Here is a 19,830-nt window from a genome sequence, read left to right as displayed (position 1 = left end):
CTTGTCGGCCCGCTGAGACAACGCCATGGTCTGTGCTGCCCGAGACGATATTCATTCCTCTCCAATCATTCCCTCCTTCTTCCCAGATGTCGCAACGGTGATTTTCTGTTGTTGTTTGGACTCTACCTGGTGGATACAGACGGTATTCATTTTCGTGGTCCGGCCCGTGGGGGATCCACCGCTCATTCCATGGTTCTGAGCGTTTCCAAAATAATTACGGAAATAAACATCAGATACCTAGAGAAACAGAGAAATAGAGAAACAGAGAAACCTAACTTCCATGTGTGCTCATACGCGTACCGTGTGCAAGACCTCGGGAAAGCAGGGCGGATGCACAATGCACGGATGTCCTGCACTGATCACTCGTCCCCCCCAGATGACGCCCTTCAACTTCTCCCCACCAGTCCAATCTGACGGGCGCACCTTCTGGCCCAAACACATTTCACATCCTTGTCTCTCTTGGACCGGGGGGGTCACCACACCCCTACGCGGGACGGGAGGGGTAGAAAAGAACCGATAATGATGCCATCGTGATAAACCCCCCCCCCTTTTTTAAATTTTCAAGCCCCAATATTTGGGTACAGTACTCCATACAGGTTCTCGACAATCCAAAACACCCCCTGTCAATATCAACTGCAACGCAATGACTACCTGAATCCTTTCCGTTTCAGGCCTACGATTCTGCGAACCATTGAATGGGCCAACTGCTGCCCTTATTTTCTTTTTTTTTGGCCTTGTTTTTTTCTTTTTCTTCACTTTTTTTGTGGTCCTCCCGTATTAAATGATCGAATCTTCTTGCAGTTGTGGGCCCATCTCCATCACCACGAACTTTCTTCTCGCTCACAGCATAGGTTGGGGTCTTCGGTTCCTGTCCCCTGATGCACAATATACAACTTACGGGAATGTCGAGCCCGCTCGGGTGCAGCGGCCCCTGAGTCTGTTTGTTTCCAACATGCAGCATCACGACCAATCCACCGTCATAGATGCCCGGAGAAAGGCAACACGGCGACCCCGTGAGAAAGGACCCAGCCAAATAGACTCTGGCGGTGAAAGGACCATCTCCATCCAATCGTAGACCAGAAAGAGGTGACTTCCTCTGCCTTGTAATGGGATGACACCCTCCACCCTCCATTACAGTGACCTTGTACGCGACGGAAGCCTAGATCTTCCCCCCCTCTTTCAAAAGTGATGACTTCAACTCAAACTCTTATGATGCTTAGGAAATCCAGCCGCACGTCGCAAGCCGCAAGCCGCAAAGACCTGAGTACTAAAGATGACGCCTCGATCTGTACGTGAGATTTAAATCTTTCCCTGATTGACCCTGTCCATATCTACTCTACTGCTCAGCTGGTACTCTATGTATACTATTACTATATAACTATTACTTTGTACTCCTATACACTCATAAAGCGTAGCCTGGAATTTCTCGCCCTGTCTGGGTCCCCCGTAATTCGTACATCCAAATCTCAACTGGAATGACTCACTCGAAATAGAACCCATTATATGCCAGGAACATCTCAAATCTCCACTTAAATCCTATAAGGTCATCCATAATAATGGTCCCACTTACCCAGAATAGTAATTAAAGTCCACTTTATCATCCATAGCCAGCCACGGCGACTATCATCGTTGCCCAACGGCCCTGAACGGTATCTCCTCTCCGCCAAGCGAGTGTGAAAGGCTAACGCCGTATCCTTAGCCTCACTTTCCACGGTCCATGCCTGATCTTTGTTCTTTCCTGCAAGCTGAGCATTGGGCATATGTATGGAGTCCCGAGCTGAGATGAAGCACTGCATAGATTGGTAGGGGAGCACGGGTGCGTTCCTATTCGATGGGTATGTTTCCACCTGCGAGGCTAGTCCTGACTCTTGTGGTTCAAGTTTGTCTTGACATTAATATTGGTTTGTATTGGGCTATGGACCTACTAGGGTGTGTTTATTGTTTGTTTTCTATGAAGGATGGTGGGTAGGTATGAGATTTGTAATGTGTTGATAATTTTGGAATTCTGGGCCTGAAGGTAGAGAGTGAGTCATTGTTTCTGTTGAATTGTCTTTTGGTGGAAAATGCGGTCAAGATTGAATTCACTTGAGAGACATTGGCTATTGAAATTGTTCATGACTGGGGAAATCTATTAGAATGATCATAATATTCTGCGACTGAATAATGTCTAGTGTTTGTGTTCAAATGCTGTGATATGAGCATCTACTACCCATGAAGTAAAGTTAATTAGTTCCACGACAAGAGAGCTTTAATATACCAGAATCAAGAAATTCTACGTTGCAATGGTAGATACCTAGTCGGCAGAGCAAGTAATGAAACCAGATGTCAACGTGGTTGTTAATTATTCAAGCGTGACCAACGATACTGATCTAAGTACTATTGAGACTTGAGTGCATTAAAACGAATATCCTGAAAGTCATATGTACTTTTCATGACCCTGGAAAATATCCACGTATCCCACTCTGATGAATGTCCGGATCTTACAACTACAAACACGAGATATAATATACTAAGTACTGCAGTGAATGAGCCCAGTTAAGATTCTCAACCCTTGTAGAAGAACTTGAAGCTAACAAACCTCAATCTTTGTATAAAGCTCGGAGACCATTCATATAAAACCCCCAGGACTTCTATTTGACTAGCCAACTACCTGTCTTCCTTCGATATCTCAACATTGAAATCTGCGGTTTTTTACCAGATGGGGTCTGTATGGTGGGATTTTGGCAAGAAAGTTTCTCTTAAGGCTGGTAAGAAACTTCTAATGCTGCCTACTTATTTCAAAAGACAAATCCTTTGTGCTGTGTTCGAACTGCCCATGCAAATAATTCTTGCAGTCTTCAGTGATCGTTTTAGAAGTGGTTGGTAAATACCAACGAAAATTGGGTTGTTGTTTGTTCCTTATTCTGGAGCAGATAGAGGGAGAATGCAGCAAAGAAGCTGAATCGTGGTATTAGCAAATTTTTATGCTTGGGGCGTCGATATCTGAAAAAGAAAGGTGCTGACAGAGCCTTGGAAGATACAAAGTGATTCAATCAGGTATTAGTAGTGGAATTAAGAGATTTTTCATGATTTAAGTAGTTGTTGGTTCCATGGTTAGGTATTGAGGTTTATCTTATGGATCTACCATATTTAGAGGGTGACTTCGATAAAAACTTGAACTACTATGTATTTGCATTTATTGAGTAATGTACTAGGCATCTTCGATAAATACTAAAAGCAGTTCATTCTTTCTTTCTCTCAAATAGCTCAAAACTCGATATGCTCAGGGGTATCACTTGTTCTTCCAACTCAGGCAGAACCAAAAGAATGGGGAACGAAAGTAACAACGAAAAATGAAAAGGGGAACTGGGCTAGCTACAAGGACCAAATGGCCATGGACTTGAGAGTTCGGGAGGTCTAAAAACCAATAAAGTCTTGCTGCTGCGACATCTCGCCGTTATCCGTGCCTTCGATCAGCTCTTCGGGCATGTCATCGAGCTCATCTGAGTCGACATCATCTGAGTCAATCGCATCATACTCCTCCTCTTCACTGGACTGGTCAGATTCATCATCGCCGGCTTCGGCCTTATTTGCTGCCGCGGCAGCAGCTTTTCGAATTTGACCCGCGCGGTCAACATGGGGTAACTGGCATCGCTTCTTCGGGCAGACACCCGAGTTGGCATAGTCAGGACATTCGTGTACATGACGTTCGTCACACTCAGCACCTTTCTCGCAGTAACCTAGATTTGCAAAAGCACGACAGACGGGCGCACCTGGTGTCGTGCGAATATGAGCATAACGACAGTTATCATTGGAGCATCGGCCTTTCATGAAATGTAAACAAGCAGGGGATCGATGGGGCGATGGATCATGGGAAAGATCGCAGTTTTCACCTGCGCTGCAGTCGCCTGTCTGAAGGAAGCCCTTGCAGATAGCAACTTTGCTTGGGTCATGAGTGTACAGGCATGATGGGCCTTTGTAGCATGTACCTGGACGATTAAAAGGGGAGTGTTAGTTTCTGAACAGGAAGAGCATGTGGCGGAGCTGTGTGGTCCGTCGGAAAACGAAATACCGGTCGTTGTAAATCTCTTGCAGAGCTCGTCTCGCTTCTTAGCCGCACCGGGCTGCCTGTAGACATTGTTAGCAGACATTTGAATGTATATCATACGGGATCCACGCACTTCTTTGATGTGACGGCGCCCAGGCGATGCAGGTTGCCATGTTTACTGCGCACAAAGTTCACACCAGCAACAGTGACTCGCTTTGGCGTAGTATTGGCGGTGTTTGGATCATCTAAAACGGGTGAGCCAGTTCTGAATAGTTACTCGAGTTTGAAAAAGAAACATACCCGACATGCGCACCAATCTACTCCCTCCACGCGTGATCTTGAATGGGACATCATTGACAAGAATCTGTTGCGTAGCAGTAGACACAGATGCACTCACAGGACCCTGGGCATACCGAAGAACCTTGGATTGCTCACGCTCGGCACGCCGCCGTTCCTTGAATTTACGCGTCTCCTCCATAGCCTTAGCTCTAGCTTGCTTTTCTTTATCATAAACAGCGGAATTGATGAGCTGCATATGACGATCATTCTTCGCAACCCATCCATTGGACGTTGGCGTAGGACGCGACTCGCCATCGTTATCGCTCGCAGGACCAGGCGATGAAGTGGAGCTAGGCGTAGATCCTGATGCTCCGGTATTCAAAACCAGTGTGCGGTGTCGATGCGGAGCGGCAGGATGGCGGCCTCGACCACGGCCACCTCGACCTCGAGAATAGGGAGCCCATCCCTGGTGGGAAGGCACATGGCGAGAAACATATTGTGATTGATGGGATGGCTGAGGCGGCTGAGTTGGTTGGTTCTTGTGCCGATTAATTTGCCCTATCTCAGTTAGATCGCCACTTGAAGAAGTAATTATCAGGTGCCTTCCTTACCTGCAAGTTGACCAATTTTGGCCAGCAAGTCGTCGTTCTCAGTCATGGGAGCTATTTGGGGGTTGCTTTGATGTTAGAGAAAAGATGAGAGAGTTAGTCTTCGGGAATAGAAGATATTTGGATCTCTCCCGGTTACGAGAGATAGAGATAGTTTTGAGTTTGGGATAACAAAGAATGCAGAAAGTGAGGTGAATGACGAGTTGCGTTTGAGAGCTACCCGCTGGTGGCGCAAAACAGATCATGTGACTTGGAGATGTGATAGTCTTGGCGGCGCCTATACAGATCGACATCTAAACGCCGTGCCCACTCGTTCTAGACTAAGAGATTATACTAAATGACTCAATACTGACAATGTGAGAAGATCATTCGTTTGGTATTTTATTTCAATTACAGTAATGATTTTACTGGGATATGGGGCCTGATTGTTACATAGTATGTTTGACCCGTGGAGTATTTTTGACTAGTACTGTTTATAGTACAAGGTCATGAGCTTTTCAGGAAATAAATGGAAAGAAAAGAAAGAGGCTAGAATTGCATCTCGTCCTGGTCTGTCATCATTCCTGAGCCACTCGGGTCCTCATCAGAGATATCATCCATGTTGTCTGCTCCTGGCGCCAGCTCGGCTTTAGCATCGTCGTATGATTGCGCTGCATAATTAGCCTGTCGAGCTTCTGGCTTCAGCTCCCACGTCATAGCGAAGTCTCCGCTCTTGACTAGATGGGCTACCATCTCAAGAGTTTGCTTAAGGTAAGCTTCAGGTTGTAGTAACTTCGCCTTGAGCACCTTAAATGGATAATATTGGTACTCGCGGAAGAGGTGGAAAATCCGATCCAGCAGCTCATTTTGAGGCATACGCGTGAATTTGTTCTCTTGAGGTTTGGTTTTGAGGGATTTCTGGACATTCTGTGAAAATGTAAGTAGTTGAAAAAAAAACGGCAGAGTTAAGGGCTTGAAGCATACGGAATAGGTGCCAGAGTCTGTGGGAAGAGCATGATGCCGGAGTAGAATCTTGCGATCGATTTTTTCGACAAAGCGCGTCTCCTTCTTGGGTTTGAGCGCATCAAGAGCCCGTTTCTCAGATAGCGCTCGGAATTCCGCGTTTTCGACCGGTAGACAATTGAATTCTTCACTGACCCGCCCAATGAGACCGGTTTGTTCTGTAATGCGTTAAAGGGCGAGCCAATATCATCATAGAGATTTTTATTGAAACTTACTTGGCACAGTTTTTCGAACATAGGGCTCCCATTTTTTCCCCTGCTCCCTCCTTCGCATCTCACGCTTGTTATTTTCATACAGGGCCGAACGGGTCTCTCCGAATGCTGCCGCTCGAACATCGGCTCCTGGTACATCCTTTTCTGAGAATACATATGTGTTTTGAGTGATGTGTGAGGCCTTTTCGGATGTAACGGTTTGTTGTTGTAAAATATAGTCTTTGGGAATATTTTGGTTATCTGGTCGTTGGTGAAGTCGCAAGCTGACCTACACAATAATGTTTGTTAGACTCCACAAGCTACCTCCCAGTTGCGTACATTAATATGTTTCAAGCTAGACGTACGCGCTTCAGATCATTTGGCTCTCCTTCTATCCTGATTGTTCCGATCTCAATTTCTTCGTCGTCATCCAGCTGTGCCCAATTCTCCCAAAGCTCTCGAGGTAGGCGAGACATCCACACATGTTGGTTCGCTGCTGTAAAGTCCAGGTCCCCCGCATCTTCGTAAAGGTCTTCATCGTCCAGGTCATCGAGGATCATATCCTTGTTATCTGGGTCGGGTTTGATGTACATGGCATCAGGATCTTGTTTGATCTGCGCCATGATGAGCGATGGTGGGGGGTGACGATATGTCGAGAGTGAGACAGCTGGTACAGGTATGCGAATATGAGAACAAGCAGTTGAAAAAGAACAGAGGGAGGTGGTCGATGGAGATTGAATAACAAAGATCGGTTTCAGGACGCCACTACTAGGTAGCAGGCGGAGCTGATGGTCCAACTGCCAAGGGCGGTGAATATCTGAGCTGATGACTTCACTTTGCGAACGACTCCACTTCGTCGACCGGCGCAGCAACGAATTTGTATTTGTACTCGTTTCTTTTACTGACGGGGGACATCTGAGAGTCAATGTGCCTCTAAATTCATGGGTCACATCAATATGGCATCTTACCGAGTATCACATGGGCGCTTTTTCTAATCTAGTCCATATTTAGGAGCTGTCTAACTTTATTTGAATGACTCACTTCTGACCTGAACATATCTACTTTTCGGTTCTTACGGAATGCAATGAAATTACAAATGATCCCTTGAAAAATTCTATTCCACTCTCCTGCAAACAATTCAAGGGTTGACTTGCTCAATGTCGAAGATATCGGTCTTCCCTTTCCCCACTCGGGAGCTTGCCAACGAGCGAATAAAGCTTGTGCCATTCAACCCTGATCACCACGGAGGCACATTCTTTCGACATATAACCCCAGCTCTCTTTGAAAATATGAGCATTGGCCCATGGAAGTCCATCTCTGAGTTTAAATCAGCATTCCATAACGGCCCGGATAGACATATACTTTCTTTCGACAACCCCGAATCATTTGCATTTGCTATTATTGACAAGACACGGCCTCCGTCTTCAGATGACATCGATGGAGAGCTAGCAGGGGCGATAAGTTACATCAACACATCTGCCACCAATCTGTGCACCGAAATTGGCTTTGTGGTTGTTCTTCCGCCATACCAGAGAAGCCATGTGGCTATTAATGCAGCTGGACTTATGGTACAAAATGTGTTTGAGAGCCCAGATAATGGTGGCCTGGGTCTATGTCGGGCGCATTGGAAAGCAAGCACCGATAATCCAGCAAGCTCTCGATTAGCAGAAAAGGTGGGATTTGAGAAAATAGGCGTGACGAAATGGCACATGCGGTTTCCTAAGGGAGCGATCAAGGGAAAGATCGGGAATGGAAGGGGATTACCACCTGGAAGTGATCCTGAGGATGTATGGCGAGATTCTGTGGAGCTCACTCTTTCGTGGGAGGATTGGCAGAATGGTGCAGCAGAAAAGGCTAAAATCGCCATGGCCAGATAAAGCAAGTATCGCCTTTGGTTAAGGAAAGACACCCAGCCTGTTCCCATGATTTCGTGACTGCAGATCAATTTCAAACATTATTATTATTGTATTTATAACTCAACCTTCTAGTATCAAGCAGTAAGTTCAGCAGAATTTCATGATGTAAGTCTACGGCAGTTGATAATGGTCTCATCTCATCGTCGTCTCCGGCGTTTGTATCTGTCCTAACATCAAGGGGCAACCTGATAAACTCACTATTGTTCTTAAAGAGCTTTATAGCGGCAGCTTGGGAAATTAGAAATATTGGTAAAGCGCAAAATCTGTCTAGTAGCACATAGTTGAGGTGTTGATGGTAGTGTGATTTATTGCTCTTATCGATAAGAGATAAGCCCAGCCCAAGTCTTGATTCCCCGATTCCCCAACCTTACACCTCACGTCCACCTCCGCAACTGTTTCATCGCCAGATCTAGATGATTTAAGTGAGGAAACCAGTCCATTCTCCATATACAATTGCAGCTCTCTTTATACTGCCGCGATGGCATCACAAAAGGTCACAAGTGCTCTGGCAGCCATCGAATCCACACCCCACCAACCAACCAAGCTTCAAGAATACAACAGCCTCCTCAATGACATTGTCGCTAGCTCATCGGGTGACGAATTAGCTCAAGACGTAGTTTACTACCTTGACTCTATCCTTAACGAAGACATCAGTATTGTTGCCGCTCGACCCCTCCTCGACTCCTTCATCTCCGTCCTCCAAAAATTCGACCCCGAAGTCAAAATCAAAGTCGGTCAACACGCGGTCACGCTCCTCCAAACTCGCGCTACATCTGCCGAAGAGCAAGACTCACAGATTCGTGAGATATTAGCCGAAGCCTACGAGTCACAAGAGGAATACACTGCTGCGGCCCGGGCACTTCAAGGAATTAGCATCGATAGCTCGCAACGATTGGTTTCTGATGAAGCCAAAGCGAAGCTCTGGATCCGAATCGTGCGCTATTACCTTGAAGACGAAGACACCACCAGCGCAGAAACTTTCCTTAACCGCATCAAGAACTTACCCAGCAAAATTGAAGACCATGACTCAAAGCTATACTTCCAACTTTCGCAAGCTCGCATTCTCGATGCGCGTCGTCGATTTCTGGATGCGGCACAGGAATATTTCAACGTCAGCTTAGCTGCGGGTGTGGACGAGGGTGATCGGCTTGTAGCGTTGTCAGCTGCTATCCGGTGTGCGGTATTAGCGCCCGCTGGCCCACAGCGCTCGCGCACTCTTTCCCGTCTCTACAAGGATGATCGTGCTTCTTCTGTAGATGAGTTTTCTATACTCGAGAAGATGTTTCTTGATCGACTTCTTAACGCAGACGAGATTGCTGCCTTTGCTCAAAAACTTGCCCCCCATCAGCTTGCTGTCACTGCCGATGGCACGACTGTCCTTGACAAGGCGGTTATCGAACATAATCTCGTGGCAGCGAGTAAGCTTTATGAGAATATTAACGTCGATGCCTTGGGATCTATACTGGGTCTGAAATCTTCTGCTGATATGTCTGCGGGAGAAAAGGCCGAGGCCTATGCTGCGCGAATGGTTGAACAAGGACGTCTATACGGCCGGATTGACCAGATTGATGGAATAATTTCCTTTGACATTGGATCCACTGGTGGTTCCGCGTCTGGGGGAGGTCTACGACAATGGGATGTTGGGGTACAGGAGCTCGCAGAAGATGTGGAGCGAGTAGCGGGTAATATTTCAGAACAATTTCCGGTATGTTTCTCATTTCGATTCATAAAGAGTTATACTGAACCTCCATAGGAATTTCTTACGAGTCAAATGGTGAACTAATACCTAGAAATCTCTAGGTAGCCATTTAGCTATACTTTTTCAATGAAATCTTTACGAATTGATGCCAAATATGTGTTGTGACCATGCCCTATTCCGTTCATTCAGAACTTCTTTGCACGGGTCAACAACCCCATTGACGGAGTGAATAATATACCCGGAACCGCCAATGGTTTCTATCGCTCACTTTTAAATGGTCCTTCTCTCAATACAGACTCAATGCCAGCTCGTGAACGACGGGTATCTTTGTGCAGCCCAAACAAGGCACACCAGGCATCACTTTGACGATTTACAGATACTTGGATTCTCCTCAATGCTCTTTAGTTGGGGGCTTGCTAGAAACTACATGATTTAGGTGATTACAAGGCTGAAGCTTCCACATTGTCGTTCATTGCATCGCATAAATATCATATTCTCAATAATATCAGGGCTCTTGTATAAATGATTATAATAAACTAAGGACCGATATCAGCGCCACCTTTCATGGCAGCCCCCATAGCCTCATTTGTAGTCTGGTATCCCTTGAATTCCCTCGCTGGAACCCTATTGATGAACATCTCATCCAGCTCTCCATAAGTTCGACCTGCCGTCTCAGGTTGAAAAAACCATAGATATACCATACAAAGCACACACAGCCCACCAAAGACAAATGCCACTTTGGCGCCAAGATTCGCCTCATCTGGGTTGAATAGGTACGGCAAAACAAATGCCCACATAGTGTAGAGAGCGTTCTGTAGTGCCAATCCAATAGCGATCGTCTTGATTCGCAACCTAGAAGTTGACACCTCAGTGAGGATAGTATACCCTGCCGAGCCAATGGTCAAATTGTACCACCAACAAAAAACAAGAATGAGAGCGACAGTTCCCTTGATAGCACCGGGTGCATTTGGATTTCCAGTCTGAGATCCAACAACAGCAAGGCCACCTGTTAGCATAAGAATAACTGTTAACACGACCAAGCCATAAATCATCATATTACGGCGCCCAACGCGATCAATAATGAAATATGACATGACATTTCCAACAAGCGATACAATTTGCTGAGCTATCTGAAGCTTGAAGCTCATTGTCGTGCTGTATCCCGCTAGCTGCATGTAATAGGTCGAGTAGCCTGCAGTGAATATCACGCCCGATAATGCCTGGATTGTCAACGGCATGATGGAAATGATGGTACGGCGGAGATTTGATCGTCGGAAACACTCAATGTACGTGGCGCCCTCAGTCTCACCTCGCACTTCCTCGAGTGTAATTTTGATTAATGCAATTTTCTTTAGCTGCTCCCTCTCGTTATAACCCAGTCTGCGAAGCGATTTCTTTGCTTTTTCCTCCTGTGCCTTTGTGAGAAGCCACCAGGGAGACTCAGGCATAAACATAATAAAGGCGAGCGCGATGACAGCGAAGCCGTATTGTGCGACGAATACGGCGCGATATGCCCAGCGGGTTGTGAAGTTTCCAGTTGTGTTGGTTATGAGAGCGACGACAAGAGGACCGATCACATAGGCCAACGCTGTTACGCATGTAAGTGTACCACGAAGGGCGAGAGGGGCAATCTACATGAAAACGAATATCAGTATGGGGTGCAGAGTATGTAATGATGAAAGTATGGAACAAAGACATACCTCGCCAACATAGGTAACAGGAACAGAGGCCAGCGCGCCTAGTGCAAACCCATTCAAAAACTTTCCACCAAAGAACAACTGGTTAGTAGTCGCCACGAGCTCGACAGTAATACCCGCAGTGGATATTAACAGCGCAATGCCTATGGTTGTTCTTCGGCCAATACTATCAGCAATCTGGCCTGAACAAAGGGCACCAATAACTGCAGAAGCGACTGGGCCCCCACTGAAGGCTGATTGCCATTTGGCATTGAGAACATAATCCCCATCGTAATAAGAGCCGAAGTCTTTGCGGAACTCAGGAATACTAGTGACATTGCCAGAGGCTTGGTTTTCAAAGCTGACAAGCAAGATGCACCAGACGGCGTAGACGCACCAAGCAAAAATCAAGGGATATCTCTTGATGCATTGCCATTTGCCGAGTTCATGATCTTCGTGATTTGAAATATGTGCCAGTTGGTGAGAATCCACGCTTTCTACGAATTCTGAGGTTGCCTTCTCCATTTCGGGAAGACCTTGTGGCCTGGCGATAGGTGAACACACAGAGAAAGCGGGGAATGCTATTCACAGCGGGAAGAATGATCAGATAAATCTTGAAAGATATGCAATTACAGGAGCGGGCAGGGGATTTTATGCATCTCGGCTTGAGTCGGCGACGTATCCTGGCCAAACAAGAAATGATTCAAGTTGGCTAGAGAGTACATGGCAAGTGTACATTTTCAGGGAGGCAATTCGAACCGCTGGGACCAACTGAGAAATGCGGAGAGGCAAAGAATGATTCTGGACTGATCCGTACAAGGGCGAAAGCCAATTCATTGGATTCAACCACTTGCGGGAAAAGATCCTCCCCCGGGTGATATTACATCGGAGCCAAGTCTACATGTAGCTTTCATCCCGACGCCTCAACAGCCATGTAAATCATATCAATAAATAATTAGCTTGCTTTACTGCACAAGAAGACGAGATAGGTGGTTAAAATTTCCAATTTACCGGCAAAACCTCGGCAGGCCCAGCTTATACTTGGACTGAGCAAACTTAAGGAGCGCCCCGAACCCCGGATTACGCACCCCGCATTTGCTAGCACCGTGGAGACGACGATCGTCAATCGCTACTGAATTTGAGCTCGTTGAGTCATGCTGAACAGTGAGCCAAGAGTTTACTGATTTGAATTTGAAGGTTTTATTTAAGGTCTTCCATATCATGAGCAGAGTGTTGTCTTGATGATCTGGAATGCTTCCCACTGCGCGGAAGCCGAGATCGGAGGGCTTGGCCTACAATCGCGGGTTACAACGAGATCGCTGCCGAATAGTTACCGGCAGCAGTCGATTGCAGTGAGGTGATTGGTTTGTGTGACACCTCGCTAATGTCCCAGTTATAAATCTCCTTTGCGCTGAACATTCCCAATGGTGAATTAAAGACATCGGGATCTCCTGCGACTTCTGTCACTGACATGGCATGTGCTATGAACAATGAACAATGAAGGTATCGATCTAATACTGGAAGAGGAAATTTGTCGATAAGGACTCAGATATCACTGTTTTCAAGGGTCGTGGGTGGCCTTACAAATTTCTAAGCTCGACTTTCAAAGGGAGCTAATGACACTGCGCCTCAAGTCTCATTCGGTTAAGGACAATAAAGCGAAAGTGGGAAGAAAATAAGAGCCATCGGTATCGTCGACGGGAGTTGGGCATTTGTAGGCTATGGTGTCGAATAATCCAAGCAGCGTGTCCTACACTCTTTTTAGGCGTCCTATCTTTCTGGGCCCCGTGGATCCTTCAGTCTTGGCCTAGTAAGACTTACCAACTTTCCAAGCCAGATAGCATATTAATATTGCAACTTTGAATCATATTGCCAGGTTTTGGAAGTCAAAATGATCCACACGCGATCTTGAATACTAATTTTACGTTGGGGCGGAAAATATTGATCTGCCTGTGGTGGCCTTAATATCCAAGACATGCCAGTTTCATTTGAAGAACCCTATTTAATACACAGTATTAATAGACAGATATTCCTCGAGACTCTAAAGTATAATCTCAGCTCATTCTTTATTTGCAACCCACATAACAATACGCAGTATTGTAACTCTTAAGAACTCACCATTTGCTCAATTCAACTCTCACAACAAACAAGATGAAGGCCTCCGACACTCTATACTTTATCCTGGCAGTAACTGCATCTGCCAGCAGCTTCAAAGTCCAGGCTCGTTCTGACGAACCGGCTACTCTCGCTCTTTCCAACGACCTGACCAGAAGCTACGGAAGTGCTCGAGTCGCCAAGGACGGACTCCCGCATTCGATTGGGGTGCTATTTGCTTCAACCCCCATTAATGTGGGTGGTCAATTCAAGGCATCCTCTGCACAGCTGACAGCTGTTCCTTCCGGTGTCACCTGTGTGCTCGAAAACGACGGAGAACCCATCGCAACTCTGACCGAAGAGACTACCTATGCCGATCTCGATGGAAACCCCAACAAGGCTATCCCCATAGACTTGAGTGGTTCTAGAATCACCTGTACTGTTTAATTCTTTGGAAAGGTTGCCCTCGTGGTATATGCAAGATCTAAGTGCTCGGGTTGAATTGTGGATTTATGGCTGTACTTAACATTAGCTTTACATAATGTCATTTTCAAATTGTCGACAATATATACTGAGGCCTATAGATATAACAATGATATGGAAGCACTAGAGAAAGTGGTAGTCTCGATGAACTATATTGTGCTTTAATAAACAACTTTCATGCCGATCACGAGCGGTAGGTCGGTAGGAAGTAGAATGTCCGTCAAGTGCATTCGTTGATAAGTATCCGAGATCAAGTCAATCTCTTAGATCTAGCCGTAAACGCTCTTAGCTCACCATTTGATTAGACTAGCTCTGCAATAAAAGACTTCAAGTTCTCGAATCCGGGTAAACTTCGGCCTATGGCTATACTCTCGGTCATGCGGGGCTGGCGATGGCGGAGCTCGGTATCACTTATCCCGAATTAGTCCAGCTTGAGAAGAGGTATAACACTTCCAAGGCTGGTCATGATGTGTTTGAATCTATTTTGCTGAGACACGAAAGCCCATCTTTCGATCCCTATTCACCATTTTATCGCAATGTCTGCACAGCCATCAATTCAATCAGTAACTTTCGAACAACATGCCACAGGGTTTGGCATCGGCATCCCCAGACCCCGCATTTCCTGGAAGTTCGCATCAACCGAAGACACAATTCATAACTGGGAACAGACGGCATATGATATCGAAATTCGTCGTGGCAGCTATGCCTCGGAGCTCCATAATGTGAAAACAGCACACTCTGTTCTCGTACCCTGGCCGAGCCAATCTCTTCAGTCTCGCGAATCGGCTCAGGTCCGCGTGCGATCCTATGGTGGCCCGAATAATGAGTCGACAGAATGGTCTTCCTGGTCAAATGTGGAGAGTGGCTTGCTTGCATCCCAAGACTGGTCAGCGCGTGCAATTACAACTCCCATCAAGCCGTCCGGAGGTCCGCTACGCCCGATTCGCTTCCGAAAGACATTCAAAGTCTCTCCATCCAACTTAGAGTCAGCTCGCCTTTATATAACTAGCCTAGGGGTCTTTCAAGCATACATAAATGGGCATGCCGTTGGAGATCACTGTATGGCTCCGGGATGGACAAGCTACAATCACCGTCTGAATTACGAAGTCTTTGATGTATCGCCATTATTACAAACAGGTAAGGAGAACGTTATTGCTGTCGAGGTTGCCGAAGGGTGGTATGCTACAAGACTGGGCTTCTTGGGGGGTCAAAGGTTTATCTATGGCGATGAAATGGCACTGATAGCCCAACTGGAGATCAAATCTCGAGATGAGGATAAGCTGACGATCATAACTGATGCATCCTGGAAAAGTCACTTTTCTTCACTTATTACTAGCGAGATTTATGATGGAGAAGTTCTTGATGCCCGTGAAGAACAGGAAGGTTGGAATGAACAAATATTTCCTCACGAAGGATCTTGGGATGCTGCAAGGGAGACTACATTCCCCAGCGCAGATCTTGTGGCGCCTAACGCGCCCCCAGTGAGGGTGACTGAGATTGTCAAGCCGGTTGAGATCATCAAAACACCGTCTGGGAAGACAATCATCGACTTCGGCCAAAATCTCGTCGGTCGGGTCCGAATTCCATCCCTCACAGTTCGAGCGGGAGAAATTGTTACTCTCATCCACGCAGAAGTACTTGAGAACCAAGAGCTTGGCACTCGCCCACTTCGCGTTGCAAAATGTACTGATACGATCATCTTTGCCGGAAATGAGATCCGCGATTGGGCACCGCGCTTCACCTTTCATGGCTTCCGCTATGTCCAGATCGAGGGTTGGAATTGCATCACACTCAACAGTCTCGTTGCTGAGGTCATGCACACAGATCTCACCCGGACAGGATGGTTCAACTGTTCGCACGAAATGGTGAACAAGCTACACCAAAATGCAACCTGGAGCATGCGCGGAAACTTCCTCTCTATTCCCACCGACTGCCCACAGCGTGATGAGCGTCTTGGCTGGACTGGCGATATTCAAGTCTTCGGGCCCTCCGCCAGCTTTTTGTATAACACAGCTGGCATGTTAGGTGACTGGCTCAAAGATCTGTCTGCAGAGCAATTGGCACATGACCATGGTATTCCATTCTTCGTAACACCGAACGTCATCCCAGAGGCTCTCTGGCCAACACTCCCTCAAGCTGTCTGGGATGATGTCACCGTACTCTTACCATGGGCATTGTACCAAAACTATGGCGACGCAGATATCTTGCGAAGACAATACCCAAGCATGAAAGCATGGGTCGACACCGGCATCTTGCGTGGGCCAGATAATCTCTGGGATGACAACCTCTGGCAATTGGGTGATTGGCTCGATCCCACTGCTCCACCTGATCATCCTGGTAACTCCCGTACGGACGGGACTCTGGTCGCAGATGCATATCTTGTCCACGTCACGCGGACGATATCTTCCATTTCCCGAATCATCGATCAAAGCGCCGATGCAACACGTTATGAAGCAGATTACAAAGTTCTAAAGGCCCGCTTCCAGAAGAAGTATGTATCGCCGTCTGGGCTGATGGTCGGAGATACACAAACCGGTCTTGCACTGGCACTTCACTTCGATCTTATAGACGACCCGGCCCAGATTGCTGCCACGGGGGCTCGACTTGCACGATTGGTTCGGAAATCCAGCTTCCAGGTATCAACCGGGTTCGCTGGAACACCGATAATTACACATGCACTTACGAAAGCTGGGTATCCACAGCTCGCGTACCGCATGTTGCAGGAGAAGACTTGTCCCTCGTGGATGTACCCAATTACCATGGGTGCAACAACAATCTGGGAGCGATGGGATAGTATGCGTGCCGATGGAACTATCAATCCCGGAGAGATGACTAGTTTCAACCATTATGCTCTTGGTTCAATCATCAATTGGCTGCATCGGACAGTTGCTGGTGTGAGTCCTCTGGGGCCTGGTTGGCAATCTGTGCTTGTGAGGCCCATTCCTGGTGGTACGGCCACTTCTGCTGAGGCCGCTTACGACACTGCGTATGGAAGATTAGAGTGCCGTTGGACTCTTGGTGATGATCATCAGTTCAAACTCGATGTGGTTGTGCCGCCGAATTCAAAGGCGAAGATCGTGTTGCCCGGTGAAAGTGACGATGGGAAGGGGGACGACAGATGGATTGGATCCGGGAGCTATACATTTGAGACAAACTTTAATAGTCAGGTTGGATGGCCACCAAAGCCTTTGATTCCTCCTATGTGGGGTCCCGTGGACTCTTTTGTCTGATTTAGTACTTGACCGAAAAGAATCAAACAACTTTCTCTAAGTCTCTTCAAGAGTGCGGAAGGGCCATGATCTTGATATCAAGGTAACATTATTGCTCTCTCGTAATTCTAAACCTCAAACTATTTCGTAACGGCCGCTCCATCCACGGTAAGACATAATCTCCGACAACAGTCTCAACCAATTCAAAACCGCACTTCTTAAGTACCCCCGCTGAAGCCTTATTCTCAGTATCACAGTAAGCCTCTAGCACAGAGAACATCGGTCTCTCTTTCCAGAATATTTCCACAAACGCATTTAACGCCTCAGTCGCAAATCCATACCCCCACGCCAGCTGATGGAAAATGATCGCAACCTCTGGGACAGGATCCGAATTCCAAGTCCCCACAACTCCTAGCAGAAATCCAGGCTCGAAAAATGATTGGTTGAGATGCTTCTTCTTAGTTAGATTAGGTAGATGCTCGGCTGCTGCACCACTGCCATTGTCGTCTTTGTGACCGAGATTGGCACCGTTGATGCCCTCGCGGAGAAAAACGGCATAGTTCTCTCCCAGCGGATTCTTCTCTGGTAGTAACCCAGACATCCATTCCTCGGTTGCTGCATAATCCTTGCAGGGACCATGTGAGCTCCAGCGGGTCGCGATGGGGTCAGACCAAATTTCGTGGTAGCCGGATAAATGCTTCGGCGTTAATCGGACGAGATTAAGTCGCGGGGTTTCCATCGAGTGGGGTGTAGTTGCTGACCTCCTGGAATTTTGACGATACTCGAGTTTCGCAAAGGATTAAAATTTTATTTAGGCGGTACAGTCGGGTATTTGGATTCTTTTAGAGAGCTCTAAGTTCCTGATGAAAGTGAGCCTTGAAGTATCGGGGTCTTATTCGGAGTTAATGTGCCACGGGCGGAATGATCCGCTTCGTATTTGCGTTGTGGCTTTCTTGGCCGGAGATAGCCATGAAAGGTCTAGTATTGTGAGGCCAAGGAAAATAACAAGAAATCAAGAAATAATAAATATTTGTTTGAGAAATATGAATTTGTACAAGAGGGTTTGAGAGGGCTCGAAATTGACCACAACTCCTCATATATCGAACAAAATAAATAAACAAAGAATGTACAAGAATGGTAAAGTAGATGTGGGAAGTCATTTGCTTCGAGCGACGATCCATGGAGAGATGTCCTGGTCAAGACTCGTTTATTTTCTTTCATAATGAGTGCAGTGACCCCCAATAATGAATCAATGAAGAGTGTCGTTTCGTCGTATCGGCATAAAGTATGATTCAAACCCAGTAACTCAGTGATGACGATTCAACTGGGTTGTAGAATCATTATCGGGAGTAATAGCAATATCAGTCTGGACCTTGATATTCAACGGCAGTTCATCACCAAGATAGTTTCTTTTGCCTCCACTGTAGATCTCTGACTGCATTTTCATGTACTCTGGATCGGGCGAAAGCGGGCTATTCTTTGAGAGAATGTGCGTGTTGCTGATATCGGTATTAATATAGTATGGAGGATTGCTGCGGTTGGACCGATTCTTGAGACTAAACGCCGGGAACAACCCACGAACGATGGGAAGGCAAGAACATATCAATCCAACAGAGGGCTCAATGTGTGTCCAGAGTGTAGCTTGGTAAACGGTATATGTGGGATCAACAGGAGAGATCCAGAAGAGGACCACAATACGGTAAATACTGGCGAAGCAAACGAAAGCACCCAATGCGAAGACGCCGTTCAGAGCGAGTTTATCCTGCCATGCACGGTGCAGGCCCCAGATCATTGGGATGGGGAGGATGAGAATAACAAAGTCGATCAAAACGTTGAAGGCTTGGTTGACGATGAAGAACAAATTGGCGTTGAAGCAATGGCCTTCAACGCTTTGATCCCAGTATGCGCGTAGAGGGCGACATTGCCCGGCACAAGCAAAGAAGATGCCCGCTCCCCAAGCAGCGATGAGGCAGTTGAGACCGAATGTAAAGCTTTGGAATTTGGGCGTTGTAAATACTCGGCGGTAGAAGCAGATGATCGAGATTTTGATGGACGGGCACAAGACGAAGTAGGTGAATTGGTTGGCAAGGAAGATCTAGAATCGATTAGAACCCTTGAAACTGTCATGAGACACGAATAAACGCGTACCTTGTAGTAATTTTGAATCGTTGTATTATCTAGAGTCTTGACGTGGGCACCGTTACCTCCAATTGTACACCCTGGGTGATTTTGTCAGTTTATAGCCGATAGGAGGAAGGCCTGAATTGACTCACATAAAACCAACTCGACCAGCATAGCGAGCATAAGGAACATGGACAAGACACTAAGGTAGTCATCGACACCGAATCCCACTCTACGGCGTACACGAGCCGCGATACGTAACGCCACACAAATAACACACAGAGCGACCAAGACCGCAACGATCTCGATCATTTGCCAGCCTCTCGCACTAGGGGCCATGATGAGCAATAGTAAACATGTACACACAAAAAAACAAAGAAGGAGTGTGAGAGGTGAAAATGAATGAATGAATGAATGAATGAACTTCCGGGGAATCCCACATTCATGTGCCCTCCACTCTAGATAAATGGCCACGCCAACATCAATCAATCCGATAAGAAGAAAAAACCTGCCAACTCGCAAATC

At 46.7% G+C, this 19,830-nt stretch overlaps 11 protein-coding genes across 11 annotated transcripts; 4 read left to right on the top strand and 7 right to left on the bottom strand.

Annotated features, from left to right (window-relative positions):
* Positions 1 to 51: 51 nt before the first annotated feature.
* Positions 52 to 441, bottom strand: N7478_000225 (uncharacterized protein; the record flags this gene model as incomplete). The annotated part of the gene is made up of 2 exons (XM_056916441.1): positions 52 to 237; positions 301 to 441. 2 exons carry the CDS (start codon positions 439 to 441, stop codon positions 52 to 54), a joined length of 327 nt encoding a protein of 108 aa, XP_056784321.1.
* Positions 442 to 1,480: 1,039 nt separating this feature from the next.
* Positions 1,481 to 1,760, bottom strand: N7478_000224 (uncharacterized protein; the record flags this gene model as incomplete). The annotated part of the gene is made up of 2 exons (XM_056916440.1): positions 1,481 to 1,536; positions 1,571 to 1,760. 2 exons carry the CDS (start codon positions 1,758 to 1,760, stop codon positions 1,481 to 1,483), a joined length of 246 nt encoding a protein of 81 aa, XP_056784320.1.
* A 1,636-nt stretch (positions 1,761 to 3,396) lies between these two features.
* Positions 3,397 to 4,963, bottom strand: N7478_000223 (CCCH zinc finger protein; the record flags this gene model as incomplete). The annotated part of the gene is made up of 5 exons (XM_056916439.1): positions 3,397 to 3,968; positions 4,052 to 4,107; positions 4,161 to 4,272; positions 4,328 to 4,864; positions 4,918 to 4,963. 5 exons carry the CDS (start codon positions 4,961 to 4,963, stop codon positions 3,397 to 3,399), a joined length of 1,323 nt encoding a protein of 440 aa, XP_056784319.1.
* A 479-nt stretch (positions 4,964 to 5,442) lies between these two features.
* N7478_000222 (transcription factor IIF subunit TFG2) lies at positions 5,443 to 6,730 on the bottom strand (the record flags this gene model as incomplete). The annotated part of the gene is made up of 4 exons (XM_056916438.1): positions 5,443 to 5,820; positions 5,878 to 6,074; positions 6,132 to 6,396; positions 6,473 to 6,730. 4 exons carry the CDS (start codon positions 6,728 to 6,730, stop codon positions 5,443 to 5,445), a joined length of 1,098 nt encoding a protein of 365 aa, XP_056784318.1.
* A 534-nt stretch (positions 6,731 to 7,264) lies between these two features.
* N7478_000221 (GNAT family N-acetyltransferase) lies at positions 7,265 to 7,984 on the top strand (the record flags this gene model as incomplete). Its single annotated transcript, XM_056916437.1, has 1 exon — positions 7,265 to 7,984. The coding sequence occupies one exon, from the start codon at positions 7,265 to 7,267 to the stop codon at positions 7,982 to 7,984; it is 720 nt and encodes a 239-aa protein (XP_056784317.1).
* A 517-nt stretch (positions 7,985 to 8,501) lies between these two features.
* Positions 8,502 to 9,806, top strand: N7478_000220 (uncharacterized protein; the record flags this gene model as incomplete). Its single annotated transcript, XM_056916436.1, has 2 exons — positions 8,502 to 9,728; positions 9,777 to 9,806. 2 exons carry the CDS (start codon positions 8,502 to 8,504, stop codon positions 9,804 to 9,806), a joined length of 1,257 nt encoding a protein of 418 aa, XP_056784316.1.
* Positions 9,807 to 10,258: 452 nt separating this feature from the next.
* On the bottom strand, positions 10,259 to 11,923 carry N7478_000219 (uncharacterized protein; the record flags this gene model as incomplete). The annotated part of the gene is made up of 2 exons (XM_056916435.1): positions 10,259 to 11,353; positions 11,423 to 11,923. 2 exons carry the CDS (start codon positions 11,921 to 11,923, stop codon positions 10,259 to 10,261), a joined length of 1,596 nt encoding a protein of 531 aa, XP_056784315.1.
* A 1,626-nt stretch (positions 11,924 to 13,549) lies between these two features.
* On the top strand, positions 13,550 to 13,939 carry N7478_000218 (uncharacterized protein; the record flags this gene model as incomplete). The annotated part of the gene is made up of 1 exon (XM_056916434.1): positions 13,550 to 13,939. One exon carries the CDS (start codon positions 13,550 to 13,552, stop codon positions 13,937 to 13,939), a length of 390 nt encoding a protein of 129 aa, XP_056784314.1.
* Positions 13,940 to 14,511: 572 nt separating this feature from the next.
* Positions 14,512 to 17,205, top strand: N7478_000217 (alpha-L-rhamnosidase; the record flags this gene model as incomplete). The annotated part of the gene is made up of 1 exon (XM_056916433.1): positions 14,512 to 17,205. The coding sequence occupies one exon, from the start codon at positions 14,512 to 14,514 to the stop codon at positions 17,203 to 17,205; it is 2,694 nt and encodes an 897-aa protein (XP_056784313.1).
* Positions 17,206 to 17,293: 88 nt separating this feature from the next.
* N7478_000216 (GNAT family N-acetyltransferase) lies at positions 17,294 to 17,923 on the bottom strand (the record flags this gene model as incomplete). Its single annotated transcript, XM_056916432.1, has 1 exon — positions 17,294 to 17,923. The coding sequence occupies one exon, from the start codon at positions 17,921 to 17,923 to the stop codon at positions 17,294 to 17,296; it is 630 nt and encodes a 209-aa protein (XP_056784312.1).
* A 567-nt stretch (positions 17,924 to 18,490) lies between these two features.
* Positions 18,491 to 19,644, bottom strand: N7478_000215 (uncharacterized protein; the record flags this gene model as incomplete). Its single annotated transcript, XM_056916431.1, has 3 exons — positions 18,491 to 19,279; positions 19,333 to 19,403; positions 19,458 to 19,644. 3 exons carry the CDS (start codon positions 19,642 to 19,644, stop codon positions 18,491 to 18,493), a joined length of 1,047 nt encoding a protein of 348 aa, XP_056784311.1.
* Between the last annotated feature and the right edge of the window lie 186 nt (positions 19,645 to 19,830).

The sequence above is a fragment of the Penicillium angulare genome, assembly GCF_028827245.1.
Source record: "Penicillium angulare strain IBT 27051 chromosome Unknown utg000001l_segment0_segment0, whole genome shotgun sequence".
Lineage (NCBI taxonomy): Eukaryota > Fungi > Ascomycota > Eurotiomycetes > Eurotiales > Aspergillaceae > Penicillium > Penicillium angulare.
Note: the sequence above shows the minus strand (reverse complement) of the source record. Positions and strands in the feature narration are given on the sequence as shown.